Genomic DNA, 20,343 nt, shown 5'->3' with positions numbered 1-20,343 from the left:
AGTTTCTGCCCTACACAAAATAAAATCATTCATTCCCTGTGTCTAAAGCCATATATAACCTGTGGATGAATGGCTGGGAACGGCCCGCAGGCTTTTCACGCTACATACTCTTAACCTTTCTCACTGTTTGTCCATAGTGAAGGAAATGGATAAATAAAGTCTTTAAACTCTAACTCACAGGAACAAAAGAATGAAATATAAACTGGACTTCCCCACAATACATGGGGCTTTTTCCTTGTCTTGGCTTTTTGTCTTTGCTATTTCTAGTCTTTGCTTTTCCCCTTTTTACACTAAACTTTCCTTTTGACTCTCACTATGGCGTGAATCTTGAATTCTTTCTACACTTTCCACCAAAGAACCTACTCTTCTCTCTGGGGAGGGGTTGGTCTCCCCCCACTCGAGGAAATTTGCCCTGTCCTGCATCAAACTACCATAACGCATGACTCATAAATGATACCCATAAACCATAGCCGACATAAACATAACCAGAAAACCTAAACATAATCCATAATCTCTCACCACAAACCATAAACTACACATAACCACAAACAGTAACCGTAAACCATAACCAAACTATAAGCCATAACCTGAACCCCTAACTCAGCCCCAAACTCCACCCCAGCCCCAACCCTGATCCTAGCCCTCTAAACCATTAACATCTTAGATATAGAACTTCCTAAAGAACCAAAAACTAAAAAAAGGTATTAGAGCAAGCAAACAATTTCGGCAGTTACGGGGCTAAATTTCAATAAGCCACAATCTGTTTTACTCTTATATGTGAGCAAGGAATAATCTTGAGAAGAATTTAACTAAATCATCACATTTTAAATAATGTCAATGTTAAAAAATGTTTTGAAATGGATTTAATCAAACTGCAGGATTTGTACACTGAAAATTGAAGCCATGTCATGGTGATGGAAAGAATTGACACTGTTTAAATGGTAAAAGTTCATAGCTGATGCACAGATTCGATATGATTACGATGAAAATTCCAAGGCCTCTGGGGAAAATGTACAAGCTGATCCACTTATATAAAATTTCAAGGGACCCCAAAGAGCTGCAACAGTCTTCAAAAAGAAAATCAAAGTTAGAGGCTCATACTTCCCAATTTTAATTCTTAATATAAAGCAACACTGATTAAAACATTGTGATACTGGCATACGATTTTCATTCTTAATAGAAAGCGACAGTGATTAAAACATTGTGACACTAGCATAAAGAGATACAGATAGATCAATGAAACTGAATGGAAAGCCCAGAAATAAACCCACACAACTACAGTCAATTGATTTTTGACAAGGGCGGACAACATTAAAATGGATAAAAAAGGGTCTTTTCAAAAATGGAGCCAGGTGTGGAGAAATGAAACGGGATCCTAACCTCACATTCCATACAAAAATTAATCCAAAAAAGATAAAAGGCTTAAATGGAGGAGGTAAAATTATAAACTCTCAAAGAAAACAGAGATAAATTTTCATGACCTCGATTTTACGAATGGTTTCTTAGAACAGACACCAAACAGAAACAACTAAAGAAGAAATAAATAAATTCGATTTTCTCAAAATGAAAACCTTATGTGCATCAAAAGAAGCTACCCAGAAAGTGAAAAGACAGGCTACAGAATGGAAGGAACTAGTTGCACATGATATCTCTGATAAGAGTCTGTTATCCAGAATAAAGAACTTTTAAAACTCATCGGCAAAAAGACAAACGGGCAGATTTTAAAATGGACAAAGGACTTCATTACATCCTTCTCCAAAGAAGACATACGATTTGACCAACAAGCACACGAAAAGATGTTAAACATCATCAGTCGTGATGGAAATGCCAGTTAAAACTATAATGTGATACTCCTTCACTCACACTAGAATGGCTGTAATTGAGAACACCAAAAATAACAAACGTATAGAAAAATTGGAACCCTTAGATGTTGCTCGTGCAGGTGTAAAACTATGAATGACCATCACTTAATTTAAATAACAAAACCTTAAAAGTTTCAGCTCACCAAAGACACCTAGAAAAACTTTTAAATGTACATATGTAAATAATTACTGCTAAATAGCTTACCTAAAGACCTTTATTAGTATCTATTTTATTTATTAGTTAAAACTATGAGATTGTAAAGCCAATTATTATCTTCATTTTTCTTGATACTTTGTATATTATTTTCTTTATATACTTTGTAACATGGCTAACATAAACTTATTTTTGTAGATCCAGCTAAAACATAGATAGTTTATGTTAATTACTTTCAAAAACATGTCTGTGTAATCCAACCAAACCTAAGCCAGCTTTAACATCAAATATTGTCTCTGATCATATGATCCTGAAATGCATTTGTATTTATTTCTATTTTCTTTCTTAATTTATATCAGCATTTAATTCCATTAAACCAATCAAATATTACAAGCTAGTAATAGCAGTCAGAGACAAAAACATCCTACCACAGGTTATATGGACAAACCCCAAAGTTTCACAAATAGGGATCAAAACATTAACAGAATTACTAATGATTTTAGAGAACATCCTGATGTCTTATCAATGAAATGGCTGCTTGTCATGAGAGTTCTATACACCATTTTCCGATTGAAAGTTTTTCTAATTCAAATAATCCACAGTCTGACCATTAATGGTAGGATTTTAACAGCAACTCAAAGCAATAAGCCTTTTTACAGCTTAACTAAAGAAGCCAAAGACTTTCTATTTTTATGGTATTTCCTTGTTATGTCTAATGACAAGATGCAGAAAAAAAATGACCATCTCTAGAAGAAAAGTTTCAATAAAACCAAGAGTTGCTAAGTCCAAGTGAGGCTGAACAGGTAGTGCAGGGACATTGCCTCCTCCTCCAGGATATGGCTCTGGACACTTTTCCTTTCTTCATACCTCCCATTTTAGCCCCAGCAGAGGTACTAAGCCAAAACCAATCTTTTCCAGCCTAGACACCATCTTTGGCCAAAACAAAACATTTGGCTAATTATATCATCATTATAATCTCATCCACATTACAAATACTGCAGCTCCCATCATGCACCTGACACTAAGACAGTTCTGGAAAAATCACAGGAGAAAGAAAAAGCAGAAAACCAAGTTTCCCACCTACTGAGAAGAGACAACAAGGCTGCGTCAGCACCAGGATGTTCCAGGTTCTCCAGCCCTCCAGACAGGCCCATTCGCCGTAGCTATGCATGAAAGTGGCTGTTCTAGCCAAGCTTCCCACTAAGCCTGGTGTTCAGTGCCTCTTGCAAATGCTGCACCTGGAGTGGAATTCCCAAGGACCCTTCAGCCACAACCCCAGGCCAGAGTCCGGGATCCCAACACACCCTGCCTCTCCAGCTCTCCTTGGGGGCTGCAGTCTGGGTTTTGCAAGCTTCTCTATAGTCTTTTTATATCCCAGCTTTCCGCTCTCAGACCCAGGTTCCTATTGGTCTGGTCCTCCTGGGCTGCCTCTTTTCATGCAAAGTATTTCAAGCTAGATGTGGTGATTTATGGAGGCTCTCTAGGCACACTGTTAGTTAAAAACCTGCTCTGTGGAAGGGAGGGAGCCGAGAAGAAAGGGTGGCATAAGGCATGCATAGGTAAGAGGTAGATGAGAAGTCACTTGATTCAGAGTGTGCCAAGCTTTGGCCAGATTTCACCTCGAGGAATTCACAATTCAGTGGTGGCTTCCAGGGCACATGGGACTGTACCTGGCTTTGGGTCTTTATTTGCTCAGAAGCCTTTGGCATAGGTAAGAGGTAGATGAGAAGTCACTTGATTCAGAGTGTGCCAAGCTTTGGCCAGATTTCACCTTGAGGAATTCACAATTCGGTGGTGGCTTCTAGGGCACATGGAACTGTACCTGGCTTTGGGTCTTTATTGGCTCAAAAGCCTTTGGAAAGAGATTTCCTGGCGATCTTCACTCAGGTGTTTTTCCCAAGAAACATACTACATGACAGAAGAGAGAGTGACCTGCACTCACATGTTTCTCCCAAGATACACACTAGATGGCAGAGAGAGAACCTTGTCCTGGTGACCTCCACCTGGTACTATTCCCAATTTCATACTAGATGGCAGCACATTACAATAATGGTCAACTCCACTCAGGTGTTACTCCCAAGTTGCACACTACATGGAAGTGGAGAAGAGTTTTCCTGGTGAACCACACTAAGGTGTTATACCAAAGATGTAAACAAGATGGCAGCAAAAAAAAAATCTTCTCGTGATGACTTACACCCAGCTATTACTCCCAGGATGCACACTGGATGGCAAGAAAGGATAACTTTTTGTGATAATATACACTCAGGTGTTATTCGAGAGATGCCCACGATAACAGCAGAGATGAACATTTTGTGATGACATACATTTGGGTGTTATTCCCCAAATGCCCACCAGATGGCAGCAGAAAATAAATTTTTATGAAGACATATCTGGGTGTTATTTTCAAAATGTCTGAGATGGCAGCAGGGAATAACCTCATGACATGCACTCCTGTGTTTTTCCCAGGATGCACATGAAATGGCAGCGGACAAAAACTTTTCATAATGACATGCCTTTGGATGTTATTTTCAAAATGAGTGCATGATAACAGCAGAAATAACATTTTATGACATGCACAGTGGTGTGATTCCCAAAATGCCCACCAGATAACAGCAGAAAACAAATTTTTATGATTATATGCACTTGGGTGTTAACTTCACAATAAACACGAGATGGCAGCAGAGTATGACATGAATCCTTGTGTTATTTCCAAATTGCTCACCGGAATGCAGCAAAGGATGAATATCCATGATGACAAACGCTCGAGTGTTAGTCCTAAAATGCCCACCAGATGGTAGCAAAGAATAAATTTTATTACTTCCACTCTGTTTATTCACAAGATGCACACTACAGAGGGCAAAAGTAAATTTTCATGATGGCATAAACACAGATTTTTTTCCTCAAAATGTCCATCAGATGGTATGACATACACGTGTGTGTTTTTCAAACTTCCCACGAGATAGCAGAAGAAAATAACTTTTCATTACATGCACTCGATGTTACTCCTAATTGCCCAACATGTGGCAGCGGCGAATGAATATTCATGGTAACAAACACTTGAGTGTTATTCCTAAAATGCCCACCAGATAGCAGCAAAGAATAAATTTTATTTCTTACATTCTGCTGTTATTACCCAAAAGCCCACAGGATGAGCAGAGAATATAACTTTCCATGACATACACTCATATATTTCCTCAAGAATGTACATGAAAATGTCAGTCCATGACCTATGCTGTGGTGTTATTCCCAAAGTGCCCACCACATGTCAGCAGAAAATGAATAGTCATGATGACAAATGCTCATTTATTATTCCTAAAATGCCCACCAGATGACAGCAAGAATACATTTTATTACACTCCAGTGTTATTCTCAAAACGCACACTACACGAAGGCAGATAATGAATATTCACGATGACCTACAGCGGGTGTTATTCCCAAGATGACCACCAGATGGCAGTAAAGAGTAACTGTTTTTATTGCATACATTCTGGTGTTATTCCCAAAATGCCCACCAGATGGTAGAGGAAACAAATTTTAATAATGACATACACTTGGGTCTTATTTTGAAAATGCCCACAAGATGGCAGCAGAGAATAATTTTTCAAGATTAGTACTCGTGTTTTTTCCCAAGCTGCACACAAAATGTCAGCAGATAAAACTTTTCCTAACCATAGGTACTTGGGTGTCATTTTCAAAATGCACAGGGGGGAACATCAGAAATAACTTTTGATGACCTGCACTGTGGTGTTATTCCCAAATGTCCACCGCTGGCAGCAGAGAAAGAATATTCGTGATGACAAAAGCTTGGATGATGTTCCTAAAATGCCCACCAGATGGCAGCAAACAAAAAAATTTATTGCACTGCTGTTATTTGCAAGATACACACTAAATGAGGCCAGAGAATAAATTTTCATGATACCATACACTTGGGTGTATTCCCTCAATGCCCACCAGATGACAGCAGAAAATGAACTTTTATGATGACATACAATTGCACATTAATTTCAAAATGCCCATGAACTTGCAACAGAGAATAACTCCATGGCATATACTCCTGTGTTTTCCCAAGTTGCACACGAAATGGCAGTAGAGAAAAACTTTTCATAACGACAAGCCCTCAGGTGATATTTTCAAAATGCTCACGAGATAGCGGCAGAAAACTCTTCATGGCTTGCACTCGATGTTATTCGGAAAATGCCCACTAGATAGCAGCAGTGGATGACTATTAATGATAACGACCACTCGGCTCTTATTCTTAAAATGCCCACCAGATGGCAGCAGAGAAAAAAAACCTTTTTCTTACATACACTCTTATATTATTCCCAAGATGCAAACAAGATGGGCACAGAAAATAAATTTTCATGGTGACCTACACTCAGGTGTTCTTTCCCAAATGCCCACCGGATGACAGCAGAAAATAAATTTTTATGATGACATACACTTGGGTGTTATGTTCCAAATACCCACGAGACGGCAGCAAAGAACAACTTTTCATGACCTGCGCCGTGGTGTTATTCCCATATTTCCCACTAGATGGCAGCAAATAATGAATATTCATGATAACCTACACTTAATGACATATAGTCAAATGTAATTCCCAAAATGCACACGAGATGGCAGCAGAGGATAACTAATAACTTTTCATGACCTACACTGGAGTGTTATTCCCAAAATTCATTCTAGATGGCAACCGAGAATAGCTTTTCATCATGGCATTTACTTGCATGTTATTCTAAAAATGCACAAAAGATGGCATCTGAGAATAGCGTGTCCCTGCCTCAAGGGCTCTGCCCACTCATTAAAAGAAGAATCCAGATTCTTAGTACAAGGCTCACTTGAAATAAATCCTGTTTTAGACCCTTCTCCTGCCTCATCTAACGTATTGCTTCCATTTGCCAAATGAGGCAGGAAATATATTATCTCCATTTTACATTTATTTAAACCTAAAACTGATTCTAACATAGTTCTGAGTCCAAGAACCTACAGTGCCACAGGATCCTGCTTCCTCTGCAGAGACAGCTCCCTTCCTACAGCGTGGCTCTCCCTTCTAGATTGCAACTCCCTGCCCCCAGGGCGGGACAACCCCTAGAAGTGGGGCACCCCCCCACACACACACACTTAGATCAGGGCTCTTCCACTACAGGGAGGCCTCCTCCGAAGAGGAAGGCCTCACTAAGTGTGAGGCTCAGCTAGAAATGGGACCCCCATAAAAGCTGATCTCCCCCACAAGAGTGGGCTCTTTAACAGTGGTGTTGCCCCCAAAAGAGCAGGGCTCCCTACCTAAAAAGAGACACCCTCTTTGAGCAGAACTCTATCTTCTATGGCAAGACTCACTCCCATAAGAGCGTGGTGCCCCATTAGGGCATGTCACCCCTTCCAGAGTGAGACTCCGTCCCTAGAGTGAGGCTTCACCCCCTAATAGCGGAGCTCTTCCCTAAAAGCATGGCTTTGCCACAAAAAAAAGGGGCTTCCTTCTGAGGAAGGGAGGAAGCCCCTGAGGACGGTAGACCACTCTACGGAGGGAGCTTGTCGGGCCTGCCGTGGACTTGAGAGCAGTGGTTATCTTCACCCAATGCACGACCTAAAGTAGGCTCGGAAGTGAACCCCTTTCCCCAGATGGGAGCCCCTTACTCAGGAAATGCTAACCTATGAAACAGCTACAACGCAACACAGGAAAAAATTAAATGACCGTGAATATGCTGACTTTTTAGATAGAACAGCAAAGGCATGATTCATGAAATCATTGATAACCTAATTTATTAAAACTATGAAATCATTTGCTCTACAAAAGACAATGAAAGAGAATCAGAAGACAAGCCACAGACTGGGAGAAAATGTCTGCGACAGACACAGGCGATAAAGGACGCTTGAAATTCAACAATGAGGACATAGAACCCAAGTTAAAAATGGACCGAAGACCTAACAGACACCTCACCAAGGGAGATACAGAGAGAGCAAGAAAGCGTATAATGTGATACTCTACACCATCTGTCATCAAGGGTATGCAAATTAAAACAATGAGGTACTGTCACACACCTACTACAATGGCCATGATCTGACCACTCCGAATCGTGGTGAGAATGTGAACCACCAGGAACTCGCATTCATCACTGTACAAAACGGTACAGCCACATCGGAAGATAGTTTGGCAGTTTATTACAAAAATAATGTCACTGCTACATTATGATCTAGCAGCCACACTCTTTGGGATACACACAAAGTAGTTGAGCACATATCCACGCAAAAACATACATGCACGCATGTATGTGTACATTAGCTGTATTCATAACTGCCAAAACGTGGAAGCAAACAAGATGCTCTTCAGTATTTGAATGGACACATAAAATGTGGTCCATCCAGACAATGGAATATTATTCATTGCTAAAAAGAAATGAACTGTAAAGCTGTGAAAGCATATAGAGGAAACGTGTATTCACATTGCGACGTGCGAGAAGCCCATCTGTAAAGACACATACAGGATTTTAACTATTTAACGTTCTGGAAAAGGCAAAACTGTGGAACAGTAAAAACATCAGTCGTATCCAGAGATTAAAGAGGTTGATAAATAAAGCAGGAGGACTTTTAGGGCAGTGAAAGGCTCTGTACGCTACTACGGTAACGGATACGTGTCATGGCACACACGGGGACCCAGCCCCACCCTGGGAGGACCCGCCTGGAGCAGGGGTCCTAGGCTCACCCCTCAGGAGGAGGCAGAGTTGATCGGCGAGCCCGAGGCCGTGACGAAGCGAGCCCGGCAGGTAAGTCACGCGAGGCCCGAGCAGGTGGCGCAAGCCCGTCTCTGTCACAGGCAGAGTCTCCAGGGAACCCAGGCCTCCGTCCCTCTCCCGGACATGCTTGGCTGGACCAGAGCTTGTCCCACGTGCGGACTCCATGGAAAAACTAGCCAATTCCTGGGTTTGCTCAAGCGGAAGACAGAACTTGCAGTCCGAGGCTCCTACCGAACGCCCCTCCGTGCTGGGCGCTGCGTCCACCTACCACATATCCCCGCCACCTCGAGGTGCCTGCAGCCATGGCCGGCCGGTGTCACCGCTTACGGACATGTTCCAGTTCCTGCTCTGGCCACGGGCCTCTCCTGGGGCTTCTGTTTCTGTCTGGTGTGCAAGGCGTAAAAACAGTGCGGCTGTGTTTTTTAACTAGGTTGTCGCCAGCATCATATTCCTCGGGGGATGGCCTGGGAACGGGCCAGTGATCAGGATGCAACCCCGACAGCTTCCTCCTCTGTCCAGAGACAGCAGCGAGGCTGCCTCCCGGCTGTGCGACCAAGTGGACAAAGAGGTCCACGGGCCGGTCCTCACCTCCAACCAGTGTCTTCAGGAGCTGGGGAGTGTGCGGGAGCTGAGGACCCTCCAGGAGGGAGGTGACCAGGCCGGCTGGGATCGAGGCTGTAGGGCCGAGGGCCAGGGCCTCTGCCTGGAGTGCGGCCTCAGCTAGGACATTCACATGGCCGCACACCTGGCCAGCGGGCCGTGCCCCTGAACTGGTGCGCGGGTGTGCGCTTACGCCTTTGGAGGGTGTCGGGAGGAGAGGCCAGACACCCTTGGACGCACAAGGAAACACAGCCCCTGAAAGAGAGGAACCGAGTGACCGAGGAGAGGGGCCAGTCGGACGGGAAAACAGTCGCCTCTTTCAAAGAGACCTTTTCCTCAGGACGTGGCTGGGCCTGTGGGTTCAGGTCCACACGTCCCTGTGCGAGCCCCTCCCCAGTTCTGGAGATGCCCCATTCACCTCCGGGCAGCAGCAGAAGGGAAGGCGATTCTGCGGGTGCCAAGCTGCGTGCGGGGGGCAGGTCTGCAGGCTCTGCCAGCGGTTTCCTCCCCAAGCATTGTGGGAGTGGCTGCCTCCCCCACTCCCGAAGTCCGGGCGTCCCCTCGTCCCCTGTCATCAGGTGACAGGCACACTGCCACTGCCAGGCTGCCCCACCCACCTCTGCTTCAGGTGCTTCCAGATTGTGGCTGTATGGCCAGACATTAGCAGCTCTGCAGGAGGGGTGTGTGGCCAGGCCAGCCGCTGCCCTGCTCCCCCAGCCCTGACTGAGCCCGCGGGGGTCTCGCCACCCAAACCCCCGTGACCAGCATATCCAAGAGGCCAGCATCAGGCTCTTCCTGAGGGCTTAGGTGTTCCTCCCGCAGGAAGGCCAGGCCCCTGGTGTGGTCACTCCCCAGAGGCCCGGCTGAGGGAGTGGAGACCACCCCTACCTGCCCCCATCTCTGGGTGCCTTTGAGAGCACTCCGCCAGGAGGAGCTCCAGGACACCTGGGGCCCTCGCCCACCTGCCCAAACCCTGTGTGCCTCTGGAGCTTGGCCAGAGGTTGGCTTCCGGCGAGGCTTCATCACAGCAGCGCTGTCACTAGGGCTGTCAGGGACCCTATGGGAGTTCCCCAAACCCGAGTCACAGCAGGGATGTGCCGCTGCGTGCCGCAGTCTGCTTGTCAGGGCGAGGCCACTTCCTCCACAGAGATCTGTCCTTGCCCAGCCCCAAATGCTTCTTAAAATGGATGTGCGTCCACCAGCCACCGGGAGTGCCTCACAGATAAGGCCTCTGCTGTGACAGGCCTGGGGGCCGAGGGGCCAGTGGGAGGAGCCAGGGGAGGGTGAAAGGGTCCTTCTTTGACAGCTGTGACGGGCCTGGAAGAGATGCGGCTCCTCCAGGGAGAAGCCAGGCCGAATGCGAGAGCCTCGGCCCAGGCCCAAGTTCGGGGTCTGCAGATGACACACCTCAGTCCCCGGCCACAGGTCCGCAGCCCTCAGGCCTGAGGTCACCCCTATCACGCCCCGCCCCTCCGTCTTTCCGCTCGCACACCTGTGCGGCCCGGCGCCTCCGCCGCGGTGGGAGCACAGGCCCCGCTCTCCCGCGGAGGCCCAGGCAGGTGCAGGCCTCAGTGCAGGCCGAGCCCTCTTCTGGGCTCCTCAGGCTGCAGGCAGTGGTCACAGGCAGTGGTCACAGGCAGGTCACAGGCAGTGGTCACAGGCAGGTCACAGGCAGTGGTCACAGGCAGTGGTCACAGGCAGGGCCACCACGGTGCGGCTTGGACGCAGGGCGAATGTAACTGGAATCTCGGGTTCTCTTCCTTTTTAACAAGCCGTGTGTGGTCAGTGGAGGGGTCCTGGAGTTAGGATCAGGGTGCCGGTCACCACCTGCGAGCCTGGGACGAGGCTGCACCCTGCTTCCCAAGGCTCCGGGGGGGCGGGGGGCACAGCAGCTGGGCCTGAAGCTCTGCAGAGCCGGCGCTGGGTGGTCCGGTCGGTGTGGCCCTCGGCAGATGAGGGGTGAGCACAGGAGCCTGGGCAGACGTCCCCCAGGAGACCGGGACTAGGCATGGCGGGGCCGCACACGGTGACTCGCCAGCTGTGTAAACTGCTTTGTTACTTTTCAGTGTTGACTTTTCCCAAAATTAGGAACAAAAATAAATGGGACACGTTTCTACGACGCGACTGAACTTTACTAGGTCTGTTTTGTCCGGGGACGTCTCCTGGGTTTATAACCTGGGTCACCAGGGAGCCCAGCTCCTGTGCCTTGAGGGCACATGGCAAGGACAGCAGGGTGTCACTCTGGGGACTGGCAAACACCCTCTGGTGACATTGGGTGAAGTCCCACTGCCTCACACACACACCATACCCGCCTGACTGTGGCGGGACCCACCCTGGAAGCTGACATCTTCCCATCCATCCTCCCTGGCTCAGAGGGCACAGCTGCTTGACAGGACCCTGAGGGGTGCCCCCCCCATGCCCACACCCCTGAGCTGCCCTTTGGCCCCGTCTCCCACTGCCTTTGTCTGCCTCTCGCCCTCCTTCTCGTACTGTGTGTCTCTCTGTGTCTCTGTTCCAGCCGTGACCTCCCCAGACCAGCGCTTGTCCAGGCGGTCCGGGAGCTAACTGCTCCAGCCCTGCCCCAGATGATGGTGACGTGTGTGCGTCGGGGCTGGGGTCAGGTCAGTCAACAATTATTTCACAGCTGTTGGTATTGGGCTCTGTGACAAAAGACAAAGTAACAAGAGAAAGTTTCTAGGTGGCATGGGAGACCTCACAGAAAATGAGCTGAGCGAGGCCTAAGCATTTCTCCACTAAGTCGAGCAAAGAGGCAAACATGGAAAGCACCTGAACACGCGGGGGACTGAAGGGAGAGGAGCTACTTGGCGAGGTCCAACCCGTCCCTCGAGCGAGAGGAGGGCCACTTCCGCCCGGAGCTCCTGCTTCCCGGGGGAGAGCGGGGCCGTCGCACCTGCTATTTTTCAAGCGCTTCCGACTCCAGATAATCCTCGCGCCGAAGTGGCATATCTGGGGCAGCGTGTTCTGCCGCCTTCAGAGTGGACAGCTGGACATCACGCCAGGGAGGCGTCACAGCCCCTAGGGCCACGTCCCACCTCGGTGCCACCTGATGTTTGGGTCCCAGGCTTGCAGATGAGGAGGACGCAGGCGGCTGGGGGACGGGCCTAGAGCTGGGGTAAACGTGTCCCACCCAAGGAGGCTGCCCCGGGACGAGCTTACTGCCGCTCCCCAGCGCGGGCCAGCCCCGCAGTGGGCACAGGCGGCACTGGGCAGGGGCCCAGGCCCCCACCCCCCCGAGCCAAGCGCTCAGGAAGCTCTGCTTTCACCAGCTGAGCTCCACAAGGACATGCTGGCCATCCCCGGACACCTTGCCCAGCGCCAAACAGGCACCCGGGACCAAAATAGTCATCAGATGACCACGGGGCTGGCTCATCACATCCCGGAGCGACCTGCTCCCAGCAGCTGCAGCTAAAGATAGGCGCGGAGGGCGGACGCTGCCTTGGGGAGACGCGTAAGGGGACAGCACGGCCCTGCCTTGGCCGTCGCCGGCGGGCACGATGAGGTCGCTGCGCTTCGCTTCCGCTGAGGCCCTGGTGTCCCACCCTCAGGTGGCCCTGCAGAGCCTGGACAGTGTGGCCTACAACCTCTACCCTCTCCTGTTCAAAGCCGGCTACTTGCTGGAGCGGGCGGAGGTGGTCCGAGCGCTGCTGGGGCGCTGGCCGCTGGAGGAGTTCCGGCTGGGCGCTCTGCTGGGGCCCAGCGCGGACCACGAGGCCGACCTGCGGGACCGCGCCTGCAGGGCCTGCCTGGAGGCCTGCGTGAGGGGCCTGGCGGAGCACGTGCTCCAGGGCGGGGGCCGGCGGCGGCTGCAGCTGGCCGACCTCACGGGAGTCCAAGACGTGCAGGTGCAGCAGTGCCCCTGCGGGAGGGCACTGGGCAGGTGGGGCCGCACCGAGCTGCTGGCCAGGACCTGCTGCGAGCTGCAGGCCAGCCCCCAAGCGGCCCGGCGCCCCGTCAAGGTCCTGACTGATCTGTTTGTCACTGAGGGCAACTTCCAGGTGGTGGTGCAGGCCCTAGGGCCAGCGGGCCCCGCCCCGCTGCAGGTGCACTGCCTCTCCTTCCGAGCGGACAGCCTGGGGCCCGACCAGCTGCTGCAGGTGCTGCGTCTGACTGGGCCCAGCGATCTCCGCAGGCTGCAGGTGGTGCACAACGTGCGGCTGCACGCGGGCCACGTGCAGCAGCTGCTGGCCCAGGTGCGCTTCCCCCGGCTGGCCTCGCTCACCCTGCCTGCCAAGGCCTTCGACGCGCCCCCTGGCTGCACCCCGGTCACCGATGGCGAGGACCCCCTCCTCACCTCCATCGCCTGGGAGCTCAGCCAGATGACCCAGCTCACCGAACTGAGCGTGGCTTTCTCCACACTGACCGGGAAGATCCAGAGACTGCTCGGGTGAGTCTGGGGTGACCCTGGGGTGACCAGATAGAGGCAGGCAGGGGGGACACAGTCTCTGCTCACAGCCCCTCACCTGGGCCAGAGAGACAGGGCTCTCTCGGGGGGCAGGTAAAGATGCACCAGGGACGCTGTGCTGGGTTCTCGTGACTTACAAGGGGCCCAGAGCAGCAGGAGGGGCAGACTGGTGGGCGGGGGGTGAAGCACGGGGAACTCACGGGGAATTGTTTTCAGTTAGTAAGCAAAAGAGGAAAGTACTAGTTAGCAAACCAGTAACGCAAAAGTAACCGCATCGTATTGTGTTAACTACCCGCAGAACAGGAAAAGGCGGTCCCTAGCCGTCGGCGGGCTGCGCTATCCTCGAAGGCTCGGTGGGGCGGGAAAGTGGGTGATCTGCTTCCAAGTTCACTCATGTGGCGATGGGTTGGCAGCCGGGCTGCATGCCACGCGGGCTCTGCACAAGTGACCGCGGCCGGGAGTCCTCAGAGCCGCAGTGCCGGGTGCAAGGCCGTGCTCATCGCCTCCTCCTCCCATTGAGAGCTGTCACCTCTGCGTGAATGTTGGCTAGGAGCCGCCAGCATGCGAGGGCCGGAGCGCAGGGCAGCTAGCGGGCCACCTCAGTGGCCGCCTGCCACGAATACACTTAAGAAAATTTATAGAAAATTTAACTTCTCACTTCTTGAGCCAGGGAGTGTGAAGGTGTCTTTTCTAGTTTAGGAGGCCCTTGGCATACAGCTGTTTCTCTTTTATACAAAGGAACCGCAGAAGTCACCAGCCCAGACGGTGGCGGCCACACTCCCCCCACCGTAGGAGGTGTCGGGCCCCCAAGACCACCCAGGTTTGGTGATTCTTAGGAGGACTTGGCACGCAGTCGTCCTCACGGCTGTGATGTATCACAGAGAAAGGACACAGAGCACCAGCCACAAAGGGAAAAGGCGCGTGGGGAGAGGCCTGGGGGGCCAGCAGAGCCCCCCAGCACCGAGCTGGGAGGATTTGTGAATGTGCCATCTACCAGGGAGCCTGTTAGGCACCCACACCCAGGTGTCTTCGAGGGCTGGTAGGTGAGCTGCCAGGCCAGGCACACACCAAGATTCCAGACTGCAGAAGGAAGTGGGTGCTCAGCGCGAACCGCACCGTTTGTGTCCGTAAGCCGGGGCAGGGACCACTCTTCAGCTGGGTGGTGGGACTGTGCCGAGCCCAAGCCCCAGGTACAGTCCACCCAAGGCCGGCAGCCAGACCTGCTCTGCTCACCATTTTGCACACAGGAGGCCAGGCCAGGTGTGAGCAGTGCAGGTGGCGAGCAGGGCTCAGGCCTGGACCCAGTTGAGGGGGAGCTGGCAGGGCTTCCTCATGGGTGGATGAGGCTCGAAAGAAACAGAAATGGAAACGTTCACCACAATTCAGTGCAGAGCCACAGTTCAAGGCCGGGGCACCTGCCTTCCGCAGAGCCGGGCGAGGCTGCAGGGAGCAGGCCGCGGGGCAGAAGCAGGTGCTCAGCATGCACGGAGCACAGGGGCGGGAGGCAGCAGGGCAGGGGGAGGCCGCCTCAGCAGGAGAACGGCAAGGACATGGGGCAGGACCCCGAAACCCTCCTGTGCTCAGCGCTCAGCCTGGGGACCCCAGGTGGAGGCCCGGTGTCCTGGGTGCGGGTGGACTGAGAATGTGCATCCGTCACAGGTCCCCAGAATGGGTGCTGTTCCCGACTTGGAGAACCGCTGGCCATAGCAGGGTCTCCCTGGGCTGTGCGTGTGTGAGTGGGGCTGCCTACGCCCCCTCCGACAGAATGGGGGGGTCTCGTAGGTCCCAGGCAATGATGTCGCCAAGGCCCTTTCCAGCCCTAAAATTGTGTGGCTTCTGCTCTTGGAGCGAAGCGGGGTGTCTCATCTCCTCCCAGTTCTCACGCATCCCACTGACCCACAACGAGCACATGAGCCGACATCCTCTGCAGGGACACGGGCATCCCTTCCCTCCCTCAGCCCGCAGAGGGGGTCAGCAAAGCAGACTCATCCTGCGGGAGCTGAGGACAAAGGCCAGGCCTGCCCTCGGTAACGTGAACTTCCCCATGGCAGCCTAGCGCTGTCTCGAGAATGCAACTGTGCCTCTCCGGACGGCACGCGGATGACGCGCAGGGCTGTGTCCCAACAAGGCTTCATTCAAACGTGGATGCGTAGCGTTTCCCCATGCCACAGTGTCTGCTTCTCCTTTTGATTTGTTCCACTAGTTAAAAACGTCAAAACTATTTCGGCTCCCAGGCAGAACGAAATCAGGCAGCGGGTGGCCTGGGCTCTCTGGCCATGCTGGCTGCTGAGACAGGAGCCCCTCCCTGACCCCTCACCTGTGCCTTCTCCGCCGCCCTGCAGCCCCCTGAGGACCCCGCTGAGAGTGCTGGACCTGGCCAACTGCTCCCTGAACCACGCAGACCTGGCCTTCTTGGCAGACGGGGCCCACGCCGCCCACCTGGAGGTGCTGGACCTCAGTGGGCATAGCCTGGTCCACCTGTTCCCGTCGACCTTCTCCAAGCTGCTGGGCCGCGGGGCCCGAACGCTGCGGTCCCTCACTCTGGAGGAGTGTGGCATCGAGGACAGCCACGTGAGCATGCTGGCTGTGGCCCTGGGCCCCTGCCACCAGCTGCAGGAGCTGCGCCTCCTGGGGAACCCGCTGTCCGGCCTCGCGCTGCGGCGCCTCTTCCGGGCCCTCTGTGACCTGCCCTGGCTGCGCCTGGTGGAGTTCCCGGTGCCCAAGGACTGCTACCCGGAGGGCAGCGCCTACCCCCAGGATGAGCTGGCCATGTCGCGGTACGACCAGCAGAAATACGACGCCATTGCCGAGGGCCTGCGCAGGGTGCTGGTGCGGGCCGGCCGCGACGACATCCAGGTCTGCACCCCCGTCTTCGGAAGTTTCGACCCAGACATTCAGGAAACGAGCAGTGAGCTCGGAGCTTTCTTGCTGCAAGCCTTCAGGACGGCCCTGGAAAACTTCTCCCGGGCCCTGAAGCAGATGGAGTAGGCCCCGCGGCCGGCGGGGGGTGGGGGGCGGCAGTGCCTGCACCACCTTCCACCGTCCAAAGCATCTCTTAGTGAATGTTGCTCACGGTGTCCCTTAGGCGCCCCGGAGAGGGAGGCCTTCTTCCCAGGAGATGTGACAGAGGCCTCGCTTGAATGGACGATGCCCTGGGGGTCAGCAGAAGTGCCACAGCGGGGGGCACAGGGCAGCCCTGGGGACCTGAGCATGGCTGCTGTTTGCAGAGCCTCTGGCGGTAGTGAGCTCGCAGGCGGGGCGGGAGCCCAGAGGTGGCAGGAGCAGGACATCGGGCTGGTGTGACTGGGGCGGGGAATGAGAGACCGGGTCACAAACCCGAGGACAGAAAAACCACCGACTGCTCTACCCCTCCCCCTCGGCGTCAGCTGTGCTGCTGCTTCCGCGGTGGCCCCAGCGACGTCTGCTTGAATATTCACAAAGCGAAACTGGGCTTCAGCTAATGGCTTCTGTCCACCTCCGAGAGGGTGGGTGTGTTCAGCTCTGCTGCTGCTGGCTGAGCCGAGGAGCGTGGGGTCAGCGCGGTCAAGGACCTCGGGAGAGTGGCTGTCACTACGGGAACCCGCCCGCCGCCCCGTCCTTCAGCCTCCGTGGGACCCCCCGCAGGGGTCAGGGCCGTCTTCTGCAGTTCTCAGTGCTGGCGCCTGACGGGGCCTGAGGGACTCGATTCTGCCATCCCTGAGCTGTGCGGAGGTGAACATGAGGGCGACCGAATACAAGTAAAACTGAAGTGTGGCTCATTCCCATGTGGTTTTAACCTCAATGCAGATCGGAAGTTTTTAAGAAACCTGAGTCTGAAAATAAAAATTTCTAAAGACAGAAGCTACAGCTTGACCTTGCCAAAGCCTCTCCCACCTCGGCCACCCACAGTGCTCCCTGAGGGTTTGCCGCAGCGCGTGAGCAGCTGCCGCTCCCCGGTGTGCCCCATGACTTTCTCCCACCACGGTGGCCCCTGGTTGTGGGTCCTAGTGACACAGGGTCTGCCTGCTGGGTGGCAGCACCTCCCTCCTCAACAGCAAGAGCGGAGGGAGCTGGTGCCTCGTGACGCGCCTGCTCCTGGGCTCTGCTCTCTGATCACCCGCCGCGCACCTCGGATCCTGTGCCCGTAAAGTCTCTGCCTCGGGCGGGTGAGTTCGCTCCTGTAAGAAGCTCTTGGGCAGAGAGTAGACACCGGGCAAAATTCTGAAATGATTTGATTCTTACTGTGAAGAGCAGAGTAGCGTCCACTGTTTGTAGAATTCTCCTGATGACAGACTCGGCCTCTGGTGCCAGCTGGACAGAACCCTGGCATGTGCGGAGCTGAGCCCAGCAGCTGTGGTACAGAAGGGTCCAGGGGTGCTGTGATGCCTGGGGCCCCTGGGGAGCAGCCCATTTTTATGCAGCCCAAGGCCTTGGAGCAGCCCCAGCCCCAGCTGACTGCGCATGTGCGTGCGACCGACTGGTTCCTGTGGGCCCACTCAGCCCCGCCCAACTGTGCCCCTTCCAGCCACAGGGGTTTTCACTGCACCTGCAAGCCTGTGACTTGTGGCTCTGACATAGCCTGACATGACAGCAGCTGGGACTGGTTTCTGATGGCCCAGGAGCAGAGGACATGGCCCCCCATACATAGGCAAACTGTGGGCATAAGAAAAGGCACTCAGAAATGTCTAATCACCACGCTGTACACCCAAAACTAATATTATATGTCAACTATAATTGAAAATTAAATTTAAAAAGGCAAGAAAATATACTTAGTACCAGAGGCCAGACAGGAGAATGGAATGGAGACAACATGAGACCAGTGTCCCGTACGCCGCCCTCTATGCCCACACCCACTAAGGACTCGCTTGAGCTCTCTGGGGGCAGCTTCTTTGTCTCTAGCATGGGTCTGAAGATCGAAAACGTGTCCGCATAAATTCCGTTAAGATTCAGTGTGCAAACTGTACCCAACAGAGCAGCTCAGTGATCATACTCTGCAATTAAATTGAAATTTTCTGGAACCTAATATTTTTAGTAGTTCGTCTTATTGCCATATAGACAGATGAGCAGGCAGCCAGGGTGGAAACAAGATTTGAAAGCAGATGGACATAATCCGGTCTCTGCCAGGCCATGTACTATCACATGATGGTGAGGAATCTACTGGTGGCTCAGAGCCAAACTGCCATGTCTGCGATGGCTCAACATTGCCACCGGAGTGGCCTGGGGCAGGCAAACTTCTCCTGAGCTCCGTGCAAGTTCCTGCACCTGTAAAATAAGGATGCACAGAAGAGCTCACACAATGGGCCGGCGACAGCTGTCCTCCTGAAGGCAGCTCGCAAGGCTGGCCTTTGGCTGGCATCTGGGAACCTGGGTGTGGGGAGGGTTCCTACCACATTATCCAGAAGGAGCGCTCGCTGTGCCTGAACCCTGTGGAGTTTGGACTGAATGCCTGCTTTCCTTCCGGGGCTCTGGAGTTTGCTGGGGACGTGCCATGCCAGGCAGAGTGCCTATGTGGCCAGCCCTCAACAGAAACCCTGGGCGCTCTCTCTAAGGAGCACCCCTGGGTTGGCGACTTCTCACATGTGGTGTCACAGCTCATTGCTGGGGATCAAGTGCCCTGAGAGGGGACTCTGGGGCTGTGCCTGGGGTACTCACCTTGCACTGGGTGTCTTTCCCTTTGTCTCTTCCACACACACAATCTCAGCTGTGAGCACAGCTCTGCGCTGGGTCATCAAACCTAGGGGCGGTCTCAGCCCCTGGACCCCGCAGCAGGAAGGTACTTACAACGCAGTAATAGGGCTGGGGCTACCTGAGCGACATGTGCACAGCACAGTAAAGGCTGGTTCATAGTGGCTTTGTGAGAAACGGGGTCCTGAGCACCTGCTCACCTTTCAGCGTGTGGCAAAGACAGAGATAATCTACACAAAAACCTTTCGTAAAGAGTAAAGAATGACACACATAAAAACTTGCTGCTTTTAAACTGGTTTTATTATATGTCATCGCTAATAAACAACATCTGTTTATCGAACACAGACACAAGCCACACTTTAAACCCATACGGGGGATCGGCTGGATTCGAGAAGCCCTTTTTTCCCTTTTTAGGAGAGCTCTTTAACACAATATAAGACCTTGGTGTTACTACTTTCCTATAACCGCTAGGCAGTCCTACCCATTATCTGACAATTTCTAAATGTAATTCTGGGAGAGAAGAAAATAATTCAAAGAAAAAAACAGAACTCATTCAAGGAGTGATTAAAATCAGATAAAATTTCTTACAAGAGGAACACTACTGTATTTGACTTTCTTAAAAACAATTTTACCCTAGAGCTAAGATGTGAGGTTACACTCTCTGTTCAATAAAATGCTGACTGCTTTCAGAAAAGGCTTCTGAAAGCTCCCTTCACAGCTGAAGAGGATCGGGGAGGGACCCTCTTTGTCGGCCACGGCCTGCTGTCCTGCACAGAGGGTGGCAGGCTGGGAGGCCACTCTGCTGACAGGTGGCTGCATGTACATGTGGCCACAACACAGAAAGCACTGGAAGGAAAAAGAAAGCATCGGATAACTCAGAATGCCACGACGACAGTCTGACCTGGAGTCAGT

The 20,343-nt window shown here is 52.2% G+C and overlaps 2 protein-coding genes across 2 annotated transcripts in view; one reads left to right on the top strand and one right to left on the bottom strand.

The window, feature by feature from the left end:
* Positions 1-12,859: 12,859 nt before the first annotated feature.
* Positions 12,860-16,849, top strand: LRRC14B (leucine rich repeat containing 14B). The gene is made up of 2 exons (XM_006917154.2): positions 12,860-13,749; positions 16,110-16,849. The coding sequence occupies exons 1-2, from the start codon at positions 12,860-12,862 to the stop codon at positions 16,753-16,755; spliced, it is 1,536 nt and encodes a 511-aa protein (XP_006917216.1). The 3' UTR covers positions 16,756-16,849.
* A 77-nt stretch (positions 16,850-16,926) lies between these two features.
* CCDC127 (coiled-coil domain containing 127) overlaps positions 16,927-20,343 on the bottom strand; it is a 7,639-nt gene continuing 4,222 nt past the window's right edge. Inside the window, exon 3 of the mRNA XM_006917173.3 lies at positions 16,927-17,070. Within this exon, the coding sequence (XP_006917235.1) occupies positions 16,927-17,070 (144 nt within the window). The remainder of the gene's footprint in view (positions 17,071-20,343) is intronic.

The sequence above is a fragment of the Pteropus alecto genome, unplaced genomic scaffold (assembly GCF_000325575.1).
Source record: "Pteropus alecto unplaced genomic scaffold, ASM32557v1 scaffold137, whole genome shotgun sequence".
In the NCBI taxonomy this organism is placed as follows: Eukaryota; Metazoa; Chordata; class Mammalia; order Chiroptera; family Pteropodidae; genus Pteropus; species Pteropus alecto.
Note: the sequence above shows the minus strand (reverse complement) of the source record. Positions and strands in the feature narration are given on the sequence as shown.